We start from the raw sequence: 25,411 nt of genomic DNA on the forward strand, positions 1-25,411 counted from the left end.
ACAGAGCGAGACTGACCACAGTTTCTTCTTAAATATTACAAATTACTGTGAGAAATGTGGTTATCTCAAGAGCATTATTCTGTTGCCAGGGGTTATAAGCTGCCAATCTGTATTTCAGTTAAGGCTCCTTTCTTATAATCAGCTTATGCTCTCTTTACTAAGTATAAAGTACATTGACATGGTTTCTATACTGTCCTTGTGTGTCTTTATTAAAATTTTATGTACATACCATACATACTGTGCCTTTAGATAATATTTCCTTTTTCTTGCAGTGCTTTGTAAATATTTGAATCACATTATGGGATTGCTAGATAGACTTTCAGAATTTCTTGGCCTGAGGAAGAAGGAGGTTCACGTCTTATGCCTTGGTCTCGATAATAGTGGGAAAACAACAATCATTAATAAACTTAAACCTTCAAATGTAAGTATCCATATTTGATATATGTGTGTTATTGGACATTATAATTTCATATAAATAAATACGTATATGAGCATATTGTTAAATGATGTTAATCTTTCAGTACTTAATAAATGTCGATGAACCATCATTTGTAGTATGTTTTATGGAGTTTTTGAGTAAATCTTGATTATTAAACTGAATTTTTTTTCTTCAAGATTACACCAATATTCCAAGCTTATTTCTCTTCAAGGGAGGAATAATCAAATGAAAATGTAAATTATCTTTACAGTTTCTGTAGAAAATTAGCTATGTTTCCCCCGAAAGTGTCATGTGCATATCAGTAGTAGGCAAGTTAATTTTAAGTAATATGTGGATATATTATTTTAACTGAAAAATATGTAAAGTTAGTACACTCGATTTCAGTACATGATGTGTATGTCAGAGAAAGGTACATAAAGTCACCAGTCCATTCCTAATTTCTGATACCACTTTCTAAATCTCATTCTTTTTTATTTGGTTTTGATGATACTGAGGTTTGAACCCAGGATCTTTTTTTTTTCTTCTTTCTGTTGTGGGCCTGGGCGCTGTCCCTCAGCTCTTCAGCTCAAGGCTAACATTCTACCACTTGAGCCACAGCGCCACTTCCAACTTTTTCTGCTTATGTGGTGCTGAGGAATTGAACCCAGGGCCTCATGCATGCAAGGGAAGCACTCTACCACTGTGCTACCTTCCCAGCCCTGAACCCAGGATCTTTGAGGCAGGTACTTTACCACTTGACCACCGCTAATCTCCTTTCCCACCACTTTTTTTGTTTTGGTTATTTTTGAGATAGGGTGTCATATTTTTGCTTTTACCAGCCTGGGTCATCCTCCTCCTATTTATACTTCTTTCATAGCTGGGATAACAGGTTCATGCCACCACACTCAGCTATTTATTGGTTTCAGTGGGTTCTCATGAAGATTTTGCTCAGATTGGCCTCTTACCTTCTACATCTCATATGAATGTATTCTTTTTTGTATGTGTATAGATGAAGTCGGTTTCTATATAACTAAATATTTCCTAGTTCTAAACTGATTTTTAATATTAAACTTTCTTAATGTTTCTTCATTGTTAATTTACTAAGGTTACTGGAATTTTCTAAACTGATGCATATTATATGTTGGGAAAGTCTTTAAAAATTATCTTTAAATAGTTATACTAGCTGGGTTCAAGTGGCTCACGCTTGTAATCCTAGCTACTCAGGAGGCTGAGATCTGAGGATCCCAGTTCAAAGCCAGTCCGGGCAGGAAAGTCTGTGAAACTCTTATCTCTATAAACCACCAGAAGACCAGAAGTAGCGCTGTAGCTCAAGTGGTAGAGCGCTAGTCTTGAGCTAAAGAACTGAGGGACAATGTCCAGGCCCAGAGTTCAAGCCCCACAACCGCCAAAAAAAAAAAAAGTTGTACAAAAGAGCTTCCATTTAACAAAGCAGTTTATGAATACAGTGCATCTTAGTGTTATTCCTTTCAACATTCACACTCATCCTTTTCCTATCCGCCCTTTCCCTCACTCTTCTTAATTTTGTAGGATATACATTGACTTCTTGAAGGCATTCTTCCTGTCTCTAATCTTCATTATCTACTCCTTTCCCATTGACCCTACCCCATCCCTTCCAAGTACCTGCTTCCTGGTGATTATTTTGTTGAACTTAGACTTTTCCTTTCTAAGGAATTACACTATTTGAGTTCTCCTTTGAATCTGCTATATTTCTGTTAATCCATTGTGTACACTTGCATAGCACCTAATATACTTACTTATAAGTTGATAAGCTAAATATTTAAATGATTTTTTTCCAAGTCTTACTATTTCTTTACAAATAATACAATATTATTCTTTCTAAAAGATGAGTACAATTATTGTGCATATGTACCACATTTTCTTGATCCATTTGTCCATTGAAGAGTATCTGGGCTGATTCTATGCCTTGGCTATATCTCTGGTGGATACTGGTGCAGTGAATATGGTTGTGCTAGTGACTGTTGTCTTATTTTCATTTTTTTGAATCATTTCCATTAGAACTTTCAAAGGAAGAAAACGAATTTTATATTCCTGCAATTAAATGGGGAATTGTGAAGATAGGTGATTGTACAGAGGCTACATGTAAATGTTCCAATTATAATTCAGAGAAGATAAGGCTACTGTTTTCGGGGTTTTTTGTTTTGTTTTGCCAGTCCTGGGGCTTGAATTCAGGGCCTGGGCACTGTCTATGAGTTTCTTTTGCTCAAGGCTAGCACTTTACCACGAGCCACAGCACCACTTCCAGATTTTTCTGACTAGTTTATTGACGATAAGAGCCTCACAGACTTTTCTGCCTGGGCTAGTTTTGAACTTGATCCTCAGATCTCAATCTCTTGAGTAGCTAAGATTATAGGAATGATCCTATAATCAGTATCTATGATCAGCTTAAGGTTACTATTTTGATGTATATTTCCTGAGATTTCTTTAAACTTTCAACTTGCTCACAGTTTTTGTTATTGGTGTATTTTTCCTTAATAATAACTGATGGTTTTATTATCATGTGACTGACAAGATAAGAACCTTTAAAGATGGTGAGTTTTACAAGATCAACAAAAAATAGGAAACTCTTCATTCAACACTTATTGTGCAAGGGTTGCCACAGTACAAGTCAGGAACTTTAGTACTGGAAATTTTCTGTTTTCTAGCCAACAAGAAGAAAGATGTTTTTGGAAAAATACTAGGCTCATAGGATGAAAGGAAAGAAAAGCTGACCAAACTTCAATGTAAAACCATGAGGTAAATGCCTCCGAGAGAGCCCTTTTCACTAGCTCATTACAGATATGTGTCCAATGATTTCCCAGTGTCCATCTTTCCACTTGAATGTAAATTTTCTGAGAAATATACTATCAGGGTGAACATGATGTTGGGAGGAAAATTTTCTGCTACTATTCCTATTTTCAGCAAGGTGAATGGAAAAGGGATTTTTCTTTTTTAACTTATACTTGGGACAGTATAAAAAAACTTTGGAACAAGACTAATTGAAGTCAGTGAGGTATAATTATAATGATAGAAAATATTTGTTGAATCTTTGCAGACCCTATGTTGAGTATTTTATGCTCATTAGCTCATTTAATTCTACTAAAGCTTTATGAACTAAGCATTGTAGTGTATTTCACATTTAAAAAGAAAAAGAAAAGAAAACCGTTGCTTAACTTGGCCAGGTAATGTAAGCTAAAGAGACATAAGTAGAAGGCTATTATAGTAATTTAAGGCAAGAAATTGGTAAGGGCCAGAATTAGATTAATGTGGTAGGATTAGCTAGAGGCTATCTTCTCCAATTAATATCTTTCACTCCTTTGACAAAATGATATGAATGTAGCCATGTGGGTTTATGTCTGGGTCTCCTGTTTCTTTGATCTTCTGATCTGTTTTTTTTTTTTGTACTAGTATTATTTTGTTTTTGCTACTATGGCTCTGTATTATAATGTCTAGTATTGTGATATATATAATGTCTAGTATTGTGATTCCAGCATCAATCTTTTAGGATTGATTTCTCTATTTCTGGAAAGGATGATATTGGACTTTTGATGGGAATTATATTGCAACTGCAGGTTGTTTTCCATATTCAGTATCCATGAACATGGAAGATATTTTCACCTTCTAATGTTTTCATCAGTTTCTTTCCTTAAGGTTTTATTTTTTTGTTTGTTGAAATCTTTCATCTGCTTAGGTAAGTTTATTCCTAGGTGTTTTGGTTTTTGAGGTTATTGTAAATAGAGTTCCTGATTTCTTTTCTGTTCATGGTTGGTTTGTAAAAATCTACTGACTTTTGTATGTTACTATACCCGATATATACACACAGTAAACACTGTTTGGTAAAAATCAAGTATTGAAGTCTCCTATTGTTAGTGTGGTGGGTCTGTCTATGCTTGACTGTTCATTAATATTTATTTCATGAGATTGGGTATGCTTAAGTTTTGCACATGTACCCTAAACAATAGTTATGCCCTCTTAGTGGATTGTTTCTTTTATAATATGAAGTAATCTTCGTTATTTCTAATTTTGGTTTGAAGTCTTTTATTAGATAGAATGTAGCTACTGTTTTCCTGGAAAATTTTCTTATCCATTCTTGCACCTTAAGCCAATGTTTATCTTTGTCAATGTGATGCATTTCTTGTAGACATCAAATGGCCAAATCTTCCCTTTAATCCACCATTCTATATATTTTAAGCACAGAATTAAACCATTAACATTCAGTGTTATTACTGAAAAGCATGTAGTAGTTTTATTAATTTGCTGGATTTTGTGATGATTGCTACTTTTCTAATCTATCTTTATTTATTTATTTATTTATTTTTTGGTCATAGGGCTTGAACTCTGGGCCTGAGCACCGTCCCTCAGCTCTTCAACTCAAGGGGAGTGTTCTGCCACTTGAGCCACAGAGCTACTTCTGGTTTTCTGGTGTTTAATTGGAGATAAGGGTCTCATGGACTTTGCTACCCAGGCTGGCTTTGAACCTCAATCCTCAGATCTCAGCCTGCTGAGTATCTAAGATTACAGGTGTGAGCCACCAGGGCCTGGCTAATCTTTATTTTTTAATCTATTTATCCCTTCTTCCTGTATTTTCCTTATAATGTAGATCTTCCTCTTCTGTGATTAAGACTCCTTTCAATATCTTCTGCAAATGCTGGTTTGGATCACAAGTTCCTTAAATTTTGCTTATTTTGAAGATGTTTAGTTTTCCTGCAATTATGAATAAGTTTCTGTATAGAGTAATCTACCTTGACAGCTCTTTTTTTTAGGGCTTGGAACAGATTTTCTTTTATGTGTGACTTGTACTTCTTCTGTCTTGTATATTTCAATATTCTTTCATTTTCTGTATATTTAATGTTTTAATTATAATATGTCTAATGGTGTTTTCTAATTTTTCCTCTTTTTATTAAAGCCATTTATACCTGGATGACTCTCAAGACTGGGAAATATTTCTGCAATTATTTCATTGAATATATTTTGTATGCCTTTAGCTTATATATCTTTCTTTTTCTTTTTTCATGATTTATATATTTGGTATTTTCTATAGTGCTCATATGCCTGTCCATTTATATTTTTTAAATATATTTTTGTCCTGTCATTCTAACCTAATTCCTCTACTTCATATTTAGTTACTGATACTCTGTTATCAACTTTTTCATTCTATTAGTAAAGTTTATAACTGACTTTTTAATGTGATTTTAGAGCTTTTGATTTCTAACTTTTTAATTTGATTCTTAAGGCTTTCTATATCTTTACCTAATTCTTCCTTCATATTCTTCTCTGTCTTCTATTTTATTGAGCTATTTATTGGAATTCTCCTTGAATTTATACATGCTTCTATATGTCTAATTTCTTTCCTGAGATAGTCGATATAATGCATTTTTAAAACTTGCATGACTTGGCTGGGCACTAGTGGCTTATGCCTGTAATTCTAGCTACTCAGGAGCCTAAGATCTGAGGATCACGGTTCAAAGCCAGCATGGGCAGGAAAAATCAGTGAGACTCTTATCTTCAATTAAACACCAGAAAACCAGAAGTGCTACTACTACTTGAGTAGTAGAGCACTTGCCTTGAGCTCAAGAGCACAGGGACAGTACCCATGCCCAGGCACAGAGTTTAAGACCCACAACCAACAAAAACAAACAACAAAAAACTTGCATGACTTGTCAACAAGCTATTCTTGCATCTTTTTTATCTTCCCTCCCTCCCAAGGTCTTCAGGTTCTTATTTACCTTGATAAAGACCATGTACTACTTACCAATACTTATTAGGCATATAGCCATTCTACTTGTCCTCACTGTCAAGTGCCTTCTTGCCCTAAGATCATCATACTTAAATGGAGTGTTCTTTGTCAAGAACTTCTTACAACTTTTTCTCCTTTCCCATTATTCCTGTTTGATGTTAGTTGCTTAAAGCAGCTTTTCCTAAGCATTCTTCCAGACTATGTTAACAGCACCCCTGCTGCCTTTACAATCACAATAACCTTTCTTTTTATCATTTACATGCTTTGCTCATTTTAGAGTAATTTATTGTTATTCACATTGTCTATATCACAAATTCCTTGAGAGCATGGATTGTCTCAAGAGAACAGGCTTAAACATATATAAATTCAATAAATATTGAAAGTTTAGAAAGTCCTACATACTCAAAAAAATAAGTTCTTAGTAACTTAATATAACAAGATATAAATTAAAATATACATATTCATAAGTTTTTGTAGGTCACACAGTGACACCAATTGCAAAAATTCTTAGTATTTTTAATTTTGCCATTTCATATTTTAGAAATGGAAAATCTGGACATAATTGTTTAACCTGAGGAAGAGTTCATCTTTAGTAATTACAAATTCCTAAATTGTTTTCTCTTTTAAAGGCTCAATCTCAAGATATAGTTCCAACAATAGGATTCAGCATAGAGAAATTCAAATCATCCAGGTAATATACTTTATCCTTGTGACTAAGCTCTATCGGTTACCTCTCCTACTTTTAGAAAAATTAATTTCTTTAGAAGCCTATAGGTATTAATATTTTTGTAACTACCTCTAATTTATTTTTCAGTGTGTAAATGACATATCAAAAATTCATTTTTAAAACTCTTGAATACTGGCTCTCATTCATGATCAGATTGCAATGGTTATTTCTTTGAAAAAAAACTTAAAATATTAAGTAAAAGTTATACTCTGAGTTAGTAACCTAGATATATTTAGTGGCCCATGCTACTGGATCACTTCTTGATGTCTGCCTTAGCCAGAAGCAAGACTCTGTGTGAAAAATAATAAAGTTAAGGGATGGTGATAAAATGATAAGATCAATGCCTACCACTAAAGTTACAGCCCTATTTTAAACCCCAGTTTTGCTAAAAAAAAAAAAAAAAAAAAAAAGAAGAAGAAGAAAGGAAGGTAGAGAGAGTGAGGAAATGGAAGAAGGGAAATGAAGAGAAGGAGAAGGGGAGAGGGGAAAGGAGGGTGGGAGAGAGGAGGGGAGGGGAGGGAAAGGAAGGGAAGGGAAAGGAAAAGTTAAGTGGTTAAGATGTCATGCTTTGCTTCTTCTTTTCTTTAGTTTGTCTTTTACAGTGTTTGACATGTCAGGTCAAGGAAGATACAGAAATCTCTGGGAACACTATTATAAGTAAGTATATTTGTGAATGCTACTTAACTACATGGCTATGTCTTAATAACAAAAATCAGAAATCCAGGTGATTATATGGACTGAGTTTTAATTTTTTCTATTGTTTGTATAATTTAAGCACATTTCCTAATTGAGAACAATATTTACCACTACTTCACATTGTTTCTCAAATATTTAAGTTGCTTCATAATATTCCTGTGTGTACAGTCTCTGTTTTATTATCTTTTTTTTAAATGATACTTCATTGGCTAATATGGCTAATATGTCTGTTTTAAGAACCAGCTCAAGTTTGGCATGATGATGTTGACCTGTAATCCTGATCCTCAAAAGCCTGAGACTGGAGGATTTTAAGTTCAAAGCCACCCTAGGATACATAGTATATTAGAAGCCAGTCTGGGATACATAGCAGAGACTCTGCCTAGGAAAACAAAGCAACAGTAATAGTAACAAAAAAGAACAAGCTCAGGAAGTGTAGAAGTATAGGAGGAAATTATATGAGTGACAAAACAGGAATGAGGCTGTCAGTCACAAAAAAAAATTGAGTGTTTAGTAGAATCAAAGATATGTTATTTTTTTAGACATTTATCTAATTAAACCCAACTTACCATGAACTACTACTTCACTTCGGTTACTTGATTGCTTAATCCGTATGAATACTTCTTAATTTTTAATTTGTTTTCATCAAGATTTATTTGGGCAAATTATGAAGCTAGTTATTACAGTAATGATACAAATATTTTATAACTTTTTAACATTAAGTATACCCCTATTAAATGTGTTTGTACATTTAAAACCAAACCAAAACAAACCAGGTGTAACTGGCTCACATCTATAATCCTAGCCATTCAAGAGGCTGAGACGTGAAGATTGTGGTCTGAAGCTAGCTGAAGCAAGAAATTCTATGAGGCTCTTGTCTTAATGAACCACCAAAAAGCCAGAAGTGGAGCTATGGCTAAAGTAGTAGAATGTTAGCCTTGAAAGGGGTGGAGATGGGGATGGGGCAGGAATTAGGAACAGTACCTAGCCCTGAGTTTAGATAAACAAAAGACAAACCAATTTAAAAGTTTCCTCATCTGAGGTTATACTGTGTCTTCATTTATTCAGTCCGCAGTGCTTGCAAAGTGTTTTGTTTTTTCCCCTCTGTAATCATATGCACTTTGCCTTAAAGTCAAACACCCCTAGGCTCTCCCTTCTAGGATTGTAAACTCCAGAAAAGAAGTGTATTCCAATTTTTTCTTCAAGGCCAAATATGGTGCTTAACCTCTGGAACAGAAATAATATTGACCAAGTTTAGTTAAAATCACACCATCTGTAACTTATGGTTTATTCTGTAAATAGTTCTAAACAAAGTACTTTTAAGCATATACAAATCAAGTGCTCACTAATTACTTCAGATTGAGAGCTGCGAGTTACTTACATACAGGTATATCTTCCCAAGATTTGCACGTAATGTTAAAATAATCTCATTAACTTCTAAGGTTGCAAGGATTCCTTCATTTATGAGAGTGATGTTCAAAAGCAATATTCCTTTTTAAATATTTTTATTGTAAAGATATTGTACAAAGGGGTTACAGTTACATGAACAAGGTAATGAGTACATTTCCACTTGAGCCTTGTTACCCCCTCCTTTGTTTTTTCCCTACCATCCCTTCCCTCCCTACCTCCCTAAGTCCCTCCCCCCCCCCCCCACACACAAGTTGTAAAGTTCATTTTCAACATAGTGCCTTGTATGTCTCGTTGTTACAATGGGTCAACTCGTATCCTTGTTTCAGCATTTTGTTATCCCTTCTCCTTCCCAAATTAGAAATGTGTATATACAAGATGCAGGACACCAGAATCAAATACAGTGACAGCAGGGGTTATACCATGGGGGAAGAACATACAAAAGAACATACAAAAAAAATCACATAGTACATTCAAATCAACAGCAACAAAGATAAAATCTCTTGTGTCCCTATCTTGGGGTTCATTTTGCTTAGCATCCTCTCATATGGTCATATGTGCATAGCTTTTGACCTTTTCTGCTTGTCTGGTAATATTATCCTAGATGTATGCTAGTTATTGCAAATAAGGGAAACTATGGGACATATATTTCTTTGAGTTTGGCTTACTTCACTTAATATAATTTTTTCCAAGTCCTTCTAGTTCCTAACAAATGGGGCACTGTCATTCTTTCTGATGGAGGCATAGAATTCCATTGTATATATACATATATATGTGTGTGTGTGTGTATATATATATCTATATATATGGTATATATACCATATTCTCTTGATCCATTCACCTACTGAGGGGCGTCTGGGTTGGTTCTATATCTTAGTTATCTTGAATAATGCTGTAATAAACAGTTGTGCTGGTAACTTTAGTATGGCCTTGTTTTCCTTTGGGTAAATGCCCAGAAGTGGGATTGCTGGGTCATAGGGGAGCTCTATTCTTCCCTTTTATTATTATGAACTATCATGAAGTGTCTACCAGATTAAAATTGAATACCATTTTCCTGCTAATTTAAGAGCAAATATTATATTCCTAAAATATGAATCAGAGGAGATTGACTCAAGCAACTTTGCAGTGAGTACTTTAATAAATCTTACACCTGTTTAAATCATGTTCATCAGTGGTCCTTTTATGTACAGGAAAGGAAGGAGAGCTCTTCAGTCTCAAAAGTTCTGTTTAGAAATGGAAAACTGATTTGCTAGTGTGTGTTCTTCATAGATGTGAGGCTTTTATTTTTATTTATTTTCATTTTAGGAACTTGAGCTTCTGGAACAAGACATTTACATTCTTAATTGATAGGTATTCCTTCTTAAAACAGTATGATTTGCTAGTTTTTTAAAATATTTTAATGACATAGCAAAAATTCATGGAAAATGTACTTCAAAAAATTCTTTTTGTTCTAATTTTTACTCTTTAAAATATTTTTGAAAAACTTGAGGAATCCTAAGTTTAAATTTTAAATTAAATGATAAAATGATTGCAATTGAGAAGTTTGTCATAGTACTAAATTTATTTTATATATATTTTCTAACACTGAAAAAATAAGTGCATATTTTAATCTGTTGAAAAAGATTTAAAAAGATTTATAATGTACTTTTATGTTCATTTTACTTTTAGTGTCAAAATGCTCTGTTGAGAATGTAGTTCCTTTTTTCAACATCATTGTCAATATTTTTTAAAATTGAAAACTGCTTATATTACTTAGTAAGTATTTTAGAAAAGTGACCTGTAACTAGAACTGTTAGGTTAAGATATATAGAAGAATGTGTGGTAGCACATACCTTGACTATGTCAAGAAAAATATTCTTTATATATATAAATGCTTCATATGTGTACACAAACAAAATTGTTAGAATATGTACCAAACATTTGATAGCATTTGTTTTGGAATAATAGAATTTTAAGGGATTATTTGTAAATTTATTTGGTTTTGTAATGTTAAATACTGTATACTATAATTTTTATGTTAGTTCTACTCTAGAAAATAAGGTACAGCTGGGCACCAGTGGCTTATACCTGTAATCCTAGCTACTCAGGAGGCTGAGATCTGAGGATCACGGTTCAAAGCCAGCCTAGGCAGGAAAAGGCCAATAAAGCACTAGAAAACTGGAAGTGGCTCTGTGGCTCAAGCGGTAGAGCACTAGTCTTGAGCTGAATTACTGAGAGACAGCGTTCAGGCCCAGAGTTCAAGCCTCATGACCGACCAAAAAAAAAGAAAAAACTAAAAAAAGAAAGAAAGAAAAGGTACAAAATGTAAGCACAGTTTATTAGTAGTAGTAGTAGTATCTTTAAGTAGTTATACAAAGAAGTTCCCATTCTACAAAACAGTATATGAGTACAAAGTGTCTTTACAACATTGTCACCCATCTCTTAAAGTTTAGAGCATGTTAAAACTAATATTCTGAGCTGGGAAGGTGGCTCAGTGGTAGAGTGCTTGCCTTGCATACATGAGGCCATGAATTCGATTCCTCACCACCACATAAACAGAAAAAGCCAGAAGTGTCACTGTGGCTAGCCTTGAGCTGAAGAGCTGAGGGACAGTCCCCAGGCCCCGAGTTCAGGCCCCATGACTGGAAAAAAAAAAACACCAAAAAACAAAAACTTATTCTATTTCATAAATACTACTCATAAATTCACCATTGTTAATCTTCTTGACAATGGTCATTTTGAAATATATTAATACCTAATGTGAATCCCTAAAGAGAATGGAGACATTTAATTAAGCACTATAAATAATTTTATATCTTGCTTTTCTCAGTTAACATTCAATTATATAGATATTAGGAAAAACATATTATGAATATAATTAGTGGCTGCCTAATTTTTTCTCGTGCAGCTCTATGCCAGAATTTGCTCAAACATTTCTTTATTTGTACATGAACATCATTCTTAGTTTTTAAAGATTATAAACACTTATCTAGTTATTATATATGTAAAGCTTAGACATAGTTCATATTTCTTTAGAATGAATTCCATAAATAAAATCACTTATACAAAGTGATTAAACTCTTTTAGAGCTCATGGTAAATATTTCCAGTTCTACTGGTTTCTGTATCTACTAGTAATTGTGGCTTTCTTAATCCATATTATCATTTTTTAAATAATAGGAGAAATTGGTATTTTAAAAGTTTGTGTTATTTTTATTAATTTGATTGCTAATTACTAATTTCTTTAAAATCTGCATTTATGATTAGATAAATAAATAATTCACAAAGTGCAGATGTCCAAAAATTATACAAAAGATAATGAGCTTCATTAGCAATTAATGATATATAGAACAAAAGTTTTTTGCTTTTAAAAGCCAAAGATTTAACAGATAGTAATAACTAGAAAAATACTTCTGTCATGTAAATTGTTTTATCATTTCTGGAAGACTCTGTTAATGTTTATCTGAAAACTTTAAACTGTGTCTGTTTTTACTCTTATGAATAAACTGTAAAGTACCAATAAGTTTATAAAGAAAACTATGTAGGTTATTTGTCTCAAGATTTTTCATGAGATAAATCTTGAAATAAAACTCAAGTATTGTTTTCAGGAGACATTTCAAATGTATTTACATGCTTGTGTGTCTACTGCTTTCATTGTAAAATGTATTTCTGATTATGATTTTTGGTTTAAAAAGTATTTGAGAAGCAATGTTGTTAAACCTTAGTGTTTCACATAAAAGTATAGTTCAAAGTATATTCCCCCAAATTGAAGTAAATGTACATACAAGAAAGACAAGATGGGGCTGGGAAAGTGACTCAGTGGTAGAGCGTTTGCCTTGTATGCATGAGGCCCTGGGTTTGATTCCTCATAAGCAGAAAAAAAAATGCCGGAAGTGGTGCTATGGCTCAAGTGGTAGAGTACTAGCTTGAGCTGAAAAGCTGAGGGACAATGCCCAGGCCCAGAGTTCAGGCCCCATGACCGGACCCCTCCCACACAAAAAAAAAGAAAGACAAGATATGAAACAAAATAATTCCATTTTAAAACACAAATACAGATATTCATTAATGAATGTTAAGTACCAATTAGTTGATACAATTTACTGAGTATTATTTGTACCAACTATGATATTTGTACTAGAGGTTTATATGCTAGATGTCTTTATTTTTAAACTTTTTCCCATCTTTTAATTACTTAAACAAAAACTGACTTCTTTTAAATTTTATAAAGAAATAACAAGTGATTAAATATACCAAATCATCATTTACATAAAGGATTTTATATGAATATAAGTAATGGTTAATATCTTAGTCATGTAGACAAAGAAGAAAAGTGAATCTTCTAATAACCAAGGCAAATAGGACGTGAAGTAATTGTACCTAATGCAAATGAAAATTAATATGCAAAATTTTTAAGTTTTCACTTTCTTTGTATTACACAGAGATGGACAAGCCATTATTTTTGTCATTGATAGTAGCGATAAATTAAGAATGGTTGTGGCCAAAGAAGAACTTGACACTCTCCTGAATCATCCAGGTACATTTGTGGTTTCCTCTCATCTGTCAAATTTGAATTGGGTACATTTATATGTGATGTTTTACCTGTATTAAACAAAAAAGGCTGTGGATGTTATCTTTTATATAAACTTCTGAATTTTAAAACATATTAGTTATACAACATTTATAACAGCTTAACCCCACACCCAAATATTTTGTATTTCAAAACATTTTGCGATATTTTTGAGTACTCTAATATTTCCTCAATAATGAAAACTCCTTTTTTTCTGATTTCTTAAATAATACATACCAATAGGAAAGGAAGATTAGATGTAAAACGGATAAGAAAGTAAAAATATGTGTATTTCAAGATCATTTTGATCCTTTTTTTGTATCTTTGTTTATGTATGTGTGTGTATATCACAGCATATTTACATATTTCTATGGAAATTCTATTCTTAAAGTAGATTTTATTCTTTTTAATCTTCAACTCAACCCTCGCCCTTAAAAAAAAAATACTAGTATTAACCAGGCGCCAGTGGCTCATGCCTGTAATCCTAGCTACTCAGGAGGCTGAGATCTGAGGATCATGGTTCAAAGCCAGCCCAGGAAAAGTCCGTGAAACTTTTATCTCCAATTAACCACCAAAAAACTGAAAGTGGCGCTGTGGCTCAAGTAGCTCAAGCCCCAGGACCGACAAAAAAAAAAAAAAATACTAGTATTAACAAATTGGTGCTTTTTGTCTCTTCTGTTTTTAAATATACTATAGTATATAATTTACATATACAGACATTAAGTGTTATCGAATTAAAAGTTTCAGAGATTGATCATTGTTATTTACCTAAATAGATCATATTTAGACTACATAGTTTCATTTTCAGTACAGGTTACATTATGGAAATACTTCCATGTCAGATTCTATATAATTATACAATTACTTTTCTTAATAGTTCCTAATATTCTGTACTTTAGGTACAGTACAGTTTATGCCATCATTTATCTTTTAATAGACAGTCTTCTCTAGCCCCATTCCCCATTGTAACTAATGCTCCAGTGATTGTTGTGGCACTTCTTATTTCTAGTCCTCTTCCTGTCAAAAAGATTTTTCTTTTGTCGGCCGTGGGGCTTGAACTCAGGGCTTGGGAGCTGTCTCTCAGCTGTTCCGCTCAAGACAAGCACTCTACCGCTTGAGCCACAACTCCACTTCCAGTTTTCTAGTGCTTTATTGGAGATAAGAGTCTCATGGACTTTCCTGCCTGGGCTGGTTTTGAACTGCGATCCTTAGATCTCAGCCTCCTGAGTAGCTAGGATTACAGGTATAAGCCACCGATGCCCAGCTCAAAAAGATTTTAAATAAGATTTTTACTTTGGCTTACTGAAAGTATAGTGTTTAAAAAGAACTGTGGACCTGTTAGAAATGTACTCAAAATAGTGTGGGGCCTGGAATGTGGCTTAGTGGTAGAGCCCCTGCCTAGAATGCATGAAGCCCTGAGTTGGGATTCCTCAGTGCCACATAAACAGAAAAAGCTGGAAGAGGCATTGTGGCTGAAATGGTAACTAAGTGCTAACGTTGAGCAAAAGAAGCTCAGAGACAGTCTAGTCCCTGAGTTCAAGTCCCAGGTCTGCCAAAAGAAAAAAGAGACATAAAGTGGGGACTCACTAATAATTCTTGGTATTTAACCACAATACCTTTGGTGTTTTTATCTTACAGTCTCAAGCTTACTCAGATGTTTGGAAGTAATAGTCCAAGCTGTACCTTTTTGTGACATTTTCATTTTAAAACTTCACCTGTCCTGTATCTTGATTGAGAGAGAGAGATCTTTTATTATGCATTCCGTTTTATTTTTTCCTAATCCTCCCTAAATGTCCAAATCTGTTCCCCAAGTTATTTCCCCCCAAATAAAATAAATAATTCCTATATAATCTGCTTATAACAAAACAGAAAACTGTTTTCTTAATGAAAGCCTAGTCCACATATTAAACATCCACCTTGTGGATGAAGTGTAATATTTAAAGGAAGACAGTTTGGTAAGCATTACATATGAAAATAGCAACATACATGTCCTTCAACATGCATTTCCACTTGTCACATTAAGTCTCCAGCATCTTGGCCAATGTACAAAATTGCCTCTTTAACAATGTTTTGTGGCTGTAAAGATTGGAATCAATGTATTTTAGTCAAGTATTGGTTAAACTGTGAAACAGTATTAAAAGGAGTATTGGAACTGTTGAATCAAGAAAGTGACAATCAAGAAAGTACTAATATGGAGCATAGGATGTGAAATTAAGTGAAAAGACAGAGATGTGAAAAGAGAGATATAAAAGAATGAGATCGGAATGCCATTATTCTTGTGAAGACTAATACATCATAGTTAAAAGACAATGGTATGTTTACAAAGATGTGAAGACATGGCTGAAATGGGTTTCCTTTTCTGTTAAGGGCATTTGTATAGCCTGGGGAAAAGGTAAAGAAGGAGGTTCTTTTGCCATATACCATTTTGTGTCTTCTAGATTTTGAAGTGTCTAAATATATTGTGCTTAAAGCAATGGAAGATGTTTCCAAAATTCTGTGAAGGTAAAAGTATTTTGTTAAAGATACCTATCTTGGGGGCTGGAGATGTAACTGGCAAGTGCTGAATTCAGTTCCTGAGTTCAAACCCCAATACTGAAAAAAAAAATCTTAACCTTCTTATAGTATCAATTAAATATCAAAATAAAAATCTACTCTTTGTTTATAGTAAGAATAAAACAAGAAAATATTTGGCCTTTTTGTATTGCTTTACTGTTGAAGCTTGTTTAGTTCTTATTCCCCAGCCTCATCAATCTTTCATTAAAGGTTCTCACTAGGAGGCAGAAGGTTTTAGGAAGAGCATTTTGTATTTCCTTTTGTTCATGTACTTGCATGACAAAGTATCTATATGTTTGATATAGAAAGAAGTAATTTGAAAACTATTTATTTGATTTCACTTTTAAGGATTTGGGGTAGTATACCAAAATGCTAAAAGTGTAATGATAGTCTTATTTTTTCTTTTTAGATATTAAACATCGGAGAATTCCAATCTTATTCTTTGCAAACAAAATGGATCTCAGAGATGCGGTAACATCTGTAAAAGTGTCTCAATTACTGTGTTTAGAGAACATCAAAGATAAACCATGGCATATTTGGTAAAGTTTTACATTTACTTTTTTCATTTTCTCTCTCAATATCAGTGTCCAAGATTCAGGGTTTGTTCTTGATTTTGCTTTTTTATTTTGTTTTTCTTATTTTTTTGACCTGAACTTATTTTATAAGTGCCCAAACAGGATAAGAGATAAGCTAAGGATTTTGTTTTAGAGAATTATGTAAATATTCATGAATATAGATCTATGCAAACATTTTTAAATTGTTTTGATGTAGTAGAATACTATGAACCACCCACTTATTTTCCCAGCTTCAATAACAATGACTTTCTTGTGTACATCAATTCAGCTAAACACAATCCTTCTCTTGCCTTTTCCATTCTTATGACCCCTTTCCTGAATCATTCTCCAATATAATTGTCCTGGCTTGCAATTGTACTTCCTTCAGAACTGTCATTATTACCCTGTGGCTTGTTTTGTTTATAGTCCATCTTTCTTACACTAGCTTGTTAGCTGCTGGAGAGTTGAGATTTCATCATGCTTTTTGTTTGGTTTAACTTCTGTAACTCCTATTATAGAGAAAGCATCTCATACATAATAAGTATACCATAACTATTTGTCATCATGAGACTATAGAAATATTGATTTGATTATGTCTAATGAGGTTGAAATTTAAATAGTGTCTGAAATCACATATTTTTGTTACATTTAACTCCAGTGTGCCTTTCTACCAAAATAGATCAACAAGGATAACTAGAAAGTAAATGATAGAGAGTAGGACCCCAGTGGCTCATGCCTGTCTATAATCATAGCTATCCTGGAGGCTGAGATCTGAGGATCATGGTCAAAGCCAGCCATGACAGTTGAGTCCATTAACCAACAAAAGGTGGAAAGTGGAGCTAGAGTTCAAGTGATAGAACACTAGCACTACCAAGCTAAGCTAGAATGCAGGGCCTTGAATTCAAGTCCCAGTCCTGGCACCCCAGCCCCCAAATAAGAGGAATTATAATTTTAGATACTTTAGGTAGTCCTTGTCTTCTACTCACCACTCACCTACCTCTATTACTGTAAGGTCTGCTTCTCTTTAATAGTGTTCTTTCTTCCATAAGAGTTACAAATAAATTAAGAGGAAAGAGTAGACACAGAAGCAAGAAATTTACTGCCTCTAGATGTGGAACTAGAAAATAAAGCAGGAAACTAAAGCTCAGAAAAGATCTTTAAGAGCTGGCCTTGGTGCTGAATAGAATAGTCCTTGAAGAACCTTGAAACTTCCAAGTACTTGATGCCTCCCACATCTCTTCTCAGGAGGGAAGCATTGTCTGTCTTGAGTAAAACCTACTTCACTTTGGGATTGAAGGAAAAGCTAGTGCTTAGAAATGATTCTTTGATTGGAATTTCAGGAGAAATAGGAATTTAGATAAACATACTTAAATTGACTGCCTATAAAGTAATTTTGAATTTTGAATTTTATTAAGTATTTGGTAGAAAACACAACTTTGGTAGAAAGTACAATATTGAAAACATTGACTAGATCTTGTTTTTTGATCCAATCTGCTTTCCTTCTTCCTTTGATTGGGGAATTGAGTCAATTAATGTTTAGGGTTATTATAGAAAGATAGATCATGTTTCCTGTCATTTTCTTGCCAGGAACAGAAGCCCATACTGGTGGGTCAGGGTGATTTTGGAGGAAATTGTAGAAAATGAAGTCACCAATAAATAACTCAGAGCCCTGGAACACACAACATCATAAGACATGGACTTTTGCTTTTTCTGTTCTTATAAATCTTATAATTTATTTGAGAAGAAAAGTAAAATTTGGAAGATTCTAGGGAACGGTAGAGTGCCACCCTCCAGCAGTGGGAAAGGATTTCTTCATTGTGTTTCTTGTTTGGAACTGTGTGTGTAATAAAATCAATATATTAGATACTGATACTTTTTATTACTGTATATGATTACTAGAGACGATAAACATTTGCGCTTCTCATATTGTTTCTGTCTTCCTATTTTAAAGTAATTATGAGCCTTTTTAAAATTTAATAAGTAATAAGTTGACTTTCAGTGCATTGGGGTTGTTGGTCTGAGGCAGCCACATGGCCCAGGCAGGTGGATGCTTCCCGAGCTGCATCATCTAGGGGTGTTCTGGGGGTGGTGGAATCCTGGCCTGTCCCTGTATTGGCCACCCCCACTGTGGAAGCTCCCTTCTGCTTCTGCTCCTTGAGCCTCTGCTGGAGCCCACTGTTGGCTCTTGTCTTCAGAGGCCAGGGGGCCACTTCCTTGGTCTACATGGGGGCTCTGGCTGCTGCTCCTTTCACTGGTGTCCAAATCCCATTTCCTGACTTTTGAATTTCCTTGGGGAGGGTCAGGGGGGAGGCTAAATGAACTGTCTTGAGGAGTCTCCAATAAAGAGGACTGGGTGGTTAATGCTCCTTTTAGAGGATGCTAGTTGCCTAGGTGGAGTAGGTCTTGTTTTTGCATGGGTGGAGGACTTCTGGAGCCTGCTGAAATCATGACCTGAACAACAGGAGCAGGATACTTAAGACCAAGAGCCAGCTCCCTGAGCTTCCCCATACCCAGCCAGCATAGTGTAGGAAGAAGGACACTGGAGAGTCTAACAACAGAAATTTTTCAGGATTGTATGACCAGTGAAAGAAAACACGAGATAAAGAAACTGCTTAGTAATTTTGTCCAGCAAGTAGGAGCCTGGAGATTCTACCTGTGCTTTCTCTCTAGCACTATGTAATGATGTACACCACAACAGTTTTGAGAATCTGATCAATAAAATGTGGGATAGGGTCCCATCTCAGGATAAGATGGAAGTTCATGGCTACCCTAACTCTGGGCTCACTATAAAACTTTAGTTTATCTAGAATAAACTCTGCAAAGTTATCATTTATATTGGACATTCTGTTCTACCATGACTTTTTTTTTTGTCTTTTCTTCTTTGATACTGAGGATCAAACCCAGCTTGGCCAGCACCTTGCCACTGAGCTATATCCCAGCCCATACCATGACTTTTTTACTAACATTTAACAGTTGTCCATACCCCTGGATGACCCCTACTTGAGCTGATCGTGCCAAAAACTACTTCAGAAGAACTAGTGTGTCTCTGTGAGGACCTCAAGGAAGAGCTGCAGGACTGTAGGCTGTGCTCGGGCTTGAGACAGATGATTTACTAAGTAACCTGTTACAAAGTCCTAGCGCAGCCAAATTTTAGAAGCAGCCTATTCCTATGCTTGATGCAACGATTATGTCTGTCCTCTATCGTACTTCAGCATGCCAAGTCTAAATCATCAACCCCACAGAAACTCCTCAACCAACAAGTAAAAGCATGTTACCGTGAGCCCCAAAAGAGATGCCGAGACTCCTGGCTCTCAACTTCAGCAGTTAATCCTCCAGTTCAGAGTAGCCGTTGGCTTCCAGTCTGTCAGGGCCAAATCTGCTGTTCACAAAGTTAATTACACAGGCCTGCCTCAGTAGCCAATTAATCAAAGGCAGAGGTATTGGTCATCTGGCTGCCATGAAATCTTCAGCAGCCAAAGAGACTCACCCAGGCAAGGGCAAAGTGTTCTCACCAAGATTGTGACATTTGACTTGAGTCCCTCCATTCCCCCAAGCTACTGAACTTCCTTCTACTAGGCATAAGTTGACAGCAAAAGACACTTAATTTCTCCAGGCCACCTCAAACACCAAGAAGGTGCATAAAAGAAACGCTTGCCTATTCATGGACAATTATGCCAAATTGAAAATTAGGCTTAATTCTGGAACCAAAAAAAAAAAAAAAAAAAACAGATCAGGGCATCCTGAATACCTAGCACCTCAAATACACAAATACTGGAAGGACAAGGTCTTGGTTTTGTTTTGTTTTGTTTTGATTTTGATTTTTTTTGTTTTTTAAATACCCTATTAAGCAAAAAACACTGAGCTCTCAGAGTTGCAGGGAAAGTTGCAGGAAATACCACCACAAAGGCTAATTCATCACTGGACCATGTTAGGTAGGTCATCCTCAAAGATCACCAAAAGGTTAAGATTTGACCTGAGCCCCAGCAGAGGACCCAGCCACTAAACACCTGGTTGATAGGGATGCAGCAAAGGAGCTTAAATGCTGCAAGGCTGCTTCTCCCACCAATATTATACATAAAAGCTCAAACCTCCAAAAAGCAAAGAGAAGAAGCACTAGATCCTAGGCTACCAAAGCTACTTTAGGGCCTTCTTGCTCAGCAAGAAACTAAGAGCCCCCAATTGGCCAACATCATGATGTTGAAATTCAGGCTGCTGAAGCGATTTTCAACAGCCAAGGATACTAAATTGGACAAGGCCACTGAGAGCACCTAATGTGTTGAAGCCACAGCTGTTGAAATCTAGGCTGCTGGAACTGAATCAACAGCAGAAAACACTGAGCTGGATGAGGCCCTTGAGAGCCAAAGTCTTGGATCAAAATGTTAGCTCCCTAGAAGTAACAGGACAACCCACTGGACCTACCTGTGAGGGTAAATTCTTCCCAAGAAGTTAAGCTTTCTAGGGCTTCAATAATCACTAAAAATGTATCTCGTTTCATAAATCCCCAAAGAGCAGAGGGCCAAGCCACTGAACTGTTGTTACCTGGTAAAATAGACTTCACATTAAAACCAGAAGAGTCAAAGAAGATCACTACACATGAATTAAGAGAATGATCTACAAAGAGGAAATTACAGTGGACCAAACAGTGGAGCACCTACATACATTTTAAAACAGCACTCTTAGACTTACAAAAACTGACAACAATAGTGGGAGTCTCTTAACACCCCACTCTCACCAAAGAACGGGTCATCCGAACAGAAGATCAGCAAAGAAGCCTCTGAATTAAATGACACCATAACCCACTTAAGAAACTTCTACAGAGTATTTGACCCAATGACCACACAATTCACATTCTTCTCAGCAGCCCATGGGACTTTTCCAAAATAGACCATGTCCTAGACATTCAACTGACTAAATATTAAAAAACTGAAATAACTATCCTACCTGACCGAAATGGAAATGATACTACAAACAGCAAATGATACTACAAAAAACACTCAAACACGTGGAGATTAAACAAGATACTGCTGAATAAGAGGTGGGTCACTGAACAAATAAGTAAATCAGGAAGTTCTTACAGAATTGTAAGAAGTTATACCAGAATCGCTGGATACAGCAAAAGCAGTGGTGAGAAGAAAACCCATAGCTCAAGAAAACAGAGACGACTAATGATGCAAATAAAGCTTCTAGATAAACAGGAACAAACCAAAAAGAATGAAGGCTGTCTATGACAACCAACAGCCAACATCATACTACATGCTGAAAAACTAAAACCATTTCCTCTAAATCAGGAGCAAACAAGGATGTCTACTGTTTCTACTCCTTTTCAATATAATACTGGAACCCCTAGCCAGAGCAATAAGGCAAGAGAAAGACAAAAGGGATCTATACAAGGAAAGAAGTCAAACTATCCCTATTTGCAGATGACATGGTGTTACATCTAAAGGACCTGAGAGACTCCATCCCCTAGCTCCTAGAGTTGATCAATAACTTTGGTAGAATAGCGGGATACAGAATTAGCCCACAAAAGCTTTTTTGTATACCAGCAATGTACAATCAGATAGGAAAATCAGGAAAACGATTCCACTTGCAATAGCCTCAAAAATTAGGGATAAACCTAACAAAAGGTGTAAAAGCCCTTTATAATGAAAACTATAAAAATCTGAAGAAATTGAAAGGGACATCAGGAAATAATGAATAGACCTCCCATGTTCATGGATAGGTGAGTTAATGTGAAAATGGCCAACTGCCAAAAGCGATCTACAGGTTCAACACAATCCCCATCCAAATCCCAATTAAATTCTTCACCAAGATAAAACAATCCAAAATAATGTGGAATGACATAAGTCTGTGAATAGCTAAATCAATTCTAGGCAAAAAAAAAAAAAAAAAGGTGCTGATGATATCACAATCCCAGACCTCAAACTACTACAGAGCTATAATAATTAAAAATTAAAAACAAATTAATCAAACTTGGTGGTAGCACAAAAATAGGGCTGAAGATCAGTGGAACAGACTAGATGACCCAGAAGTAAAGCCATATTCTTACAGTTATGTGATATTTGACAAGGGAGCCAAAAATATACAGTGGAAAAAAAGTAGCCACTTCAGTAACTGGTGTTGAGAAAACTGGAAATTCATATGTAAAACTGGGTCCCTGTTTTTCACCAAGTACCCAGACCTGAAACTTTGAACCTATTGTCAGATAGATTAGGAGAAACATTAGAAGTTGTAGGCAAAGGCAGGAGCTTTTTGAAGAGTCCCAAGAGCATAAATGAGAAAACTGACAAATGGAATTACATCGAAGTTTCATCACAGGAAAGATCATAGTTACTAAACTAGAAAGACCACCAACAGACTGGGAGAAGATCTTTACCAGCAATACACCTAATGCTTAATTCTTAATACCTAAAATACACAGGAGCTTAAAAAATTACCCCTCCTTCCAAAAAATAAAAGCTAATAAGCCATTAAACAAATAAGCAGCAGAGCTAAAGAGAGGCTTCTCAGTAGAAGTAACAATGGCAAACATGAGGAAATTCTCATCATCCCTGACCAGGAAATACAAATCAAACAACATTGAAATTACATCTCACCCCAATTATGTTAGCCAATATTGAGAATTCAAAGAACAACAAAAGCTGATGAGGATATGGGGACAAAGGAACTCTATTGAAATGTTGGTGGGATTTAAACGAGTATAACCATTGGATGGAGGTTTGGAGGTTCCTCAAGGTTCTACTCTTGGACATCTACTGAGGATATTACATTACATTATATCCTACATGTCAGGATACGGGAAAGGTTTTTCGCGTCCATGTTTATTGGCTACACTACTCACAATAGCCAGTTATGGAAACAACCCAGATACTCCATAATAGATGAATGGATCAAAAGACATATACATATACAAAAGGCATAGTACATATACACTATGGAATTTTACTTATTCATTAGAAAGAATAATATTATGTCATTTGCAGGGAACGGGGTAGACCTAAAACAAATCCTGTTACATGAGGATACCAAGCTCAGAGAGTCAAATGGCATGTTTCCTCTCACATGTGGAAACTAGCTCAAAAGTATAGCTGAGCTGATAACTTATACAGCACTCTAGGCATTCACATACAAACAGACTAAAGGAGGATATTCTTAGGGAAGGACCCCAAAGGCTTAACTCCTCTGAACATCCAAGATACTATGTATTCAAATGAATTCCAGAAAAAGAAAACCTGCTTTGTTATTGATGCTGGTATTGTTTGTTTTTGTTTTGTTTTGTTTTGTCTTTTAAGGGGGACAGATGGGAAGTGTAGCAGTGGAGGGAGGAAAGGTAAACAAATGCAGTCACGGTATTCAATATACAAAAGGGAAAATGAGCTATGCAACTTGTGAGCTAGGATGGGAAGAGAAAACAGGAAAAGCAAAGGAAGGGATGACATTTTCCAAGAAGAATTGCATTAGTTACCTAATTTATGGAATTGTAATCCTTGTGTGCAATACCTTAATAACAATAAAAATTATAAATAAGTTGGTGACAGTTTTTTATAAGAAGCAAATTAATTTTTAAGTATTTTAAGCACTATATTTTAGTATACTGAGTACACAGAATGAACCCTACTCATTCAGAAGTTGTAATTATCCATTAATTATATAATCATATTTTTAAAAATCAGTATTTTATGAAAAACTATCAATCTATGTATATCAAAGATTATTTGATACTCTACTACTAACTAGTATTACTTCAGTTTCTATTACTTACATATAAAATATTACAATTAAGATGTAAGTTAGTTAAGGTGACTACTTTAGATGTTGTACATATATACTTCAAATACTTAGTTCCCACAATAACAATATGAGGTCAATGGTAACATTACCTCATAATACGGATGCTGAAACTAATGAATAGCTAATTAGCCAGTTCTTACAGCTAATAAATATAAAACTATGATTGAAATCTCTTGGGTTCTTATTTTCTACCATTTTGTGAATTTTATAATTACGGATTTATATACTGTACCATCAAATTCCCTTTCAGGTAACATTCTTCTATCCAATGGCTGTGTTTCTAAAAGACAAGTACTATAGAATCACTGGTACTGGTAGTGGGCTTAGGGAAACTTTTCCACAGTGGAAGGAATATACACATTGTTAATACTATTCCTTGAATAACCTTAGTGATAGACTTCTCAAAATGTTTCTATGAATTATGAGTTTTTCTCATCTTTTGTTCCTGAGTCCTGAGACTTTTATATTCTTTGTATATTCAAATTCAGTACTTTACCAGTTTGGCTCAAATATATGTTACTAGACCATAATTGATTTACCATGTGGAAAATTACACTTTTTCCTTGCTACAGTTGTATGACATAATGAAATGTGTCTTGTTTCAGTGCGAGTGACGCTGTAAAGGGAGAGGGATTGCAAGAAGGCATCGACTGGCTTCAAGGTGTGTCACAAAGCACTACACTTTAGTGTTTGTTTCTTTTCCATGCACATATTACCTGTTTTACATTTTGTTTTGTTATATCATTGCTTCTTTTCTTTTGTTTCCACCAATTTTTTGCTGTCAGAAATAACAGTACAGTAAGTATCCTGTACCTTGTCCATTTACTTTATTACATTTTAAAGGACATATTTAAAGTGTTTATATCTTCACAATCAAAATATATGACACATCTGGAAAATAATTTTAACTTAGGACACTACATTTTTACCAAATCTAGTAGCTGAAACACACACTGCACATATACACACAT

The 25,411-nt window shown here is 34.9% G+C and overlaps 1 protein-coding gene across 1 annotated transcript in view; it reads left to right on the top strand.

The window, feature by feature from the left end:
• Arl6 (ADP ribosylation factor like GTPase 6) overlaps window positions 1-25,411 on the top strand; it is a 30,974-nt gene that overhangs the window by 1,424 nt on the left and 4,139 nt on the right. The window contains exons 2-7 of the mRNA XM_042677022.1: window positions 273-421; window positions 6,803-6,864; window positions 7,489-7,557; window positions 13,418-13,512; window positions 16,508-16,637; window positions 25,046-25,101. Coding sequence (XP_042532956.1) covers window positions 299-421; window positions 6,803-6,864; window positions 7,489-7,557; window positions 13,418-13,512; window positions 16,508-16,637; window positions 25,046-25,101 — 535 coding nt within the window. The 5' untranslated portion in view covers window positions 273-298. The remainder of the gene's footprint in view (window positions 1-272; window positions 422-6,802; window positions 6,865-7,488; window positions 7,558-13,417; window positions 13,513-16,507; window positions 16,638-25,045; window positions 25,102-25,411) is intronic.

The sequence above is a fragment of the Dipodomys spectabilis genome, unplaced genomic scaffold, assembly GCF_019054845.1.
Source record: "Dipodomys spectabilis isolate Male_0828 unplaced genomic scaffold, ASM1905484v1 ptg000032l, whole genome shotgun sequence".
In the NCBI taxonomy this organism is placed as follows: domain Eukaryota; kingdom Metazoa; phylum Chordata; class Mammalia; order Rodentia; family Heteromyidae; genus Dipodomys; species Dipodomys spectabilis.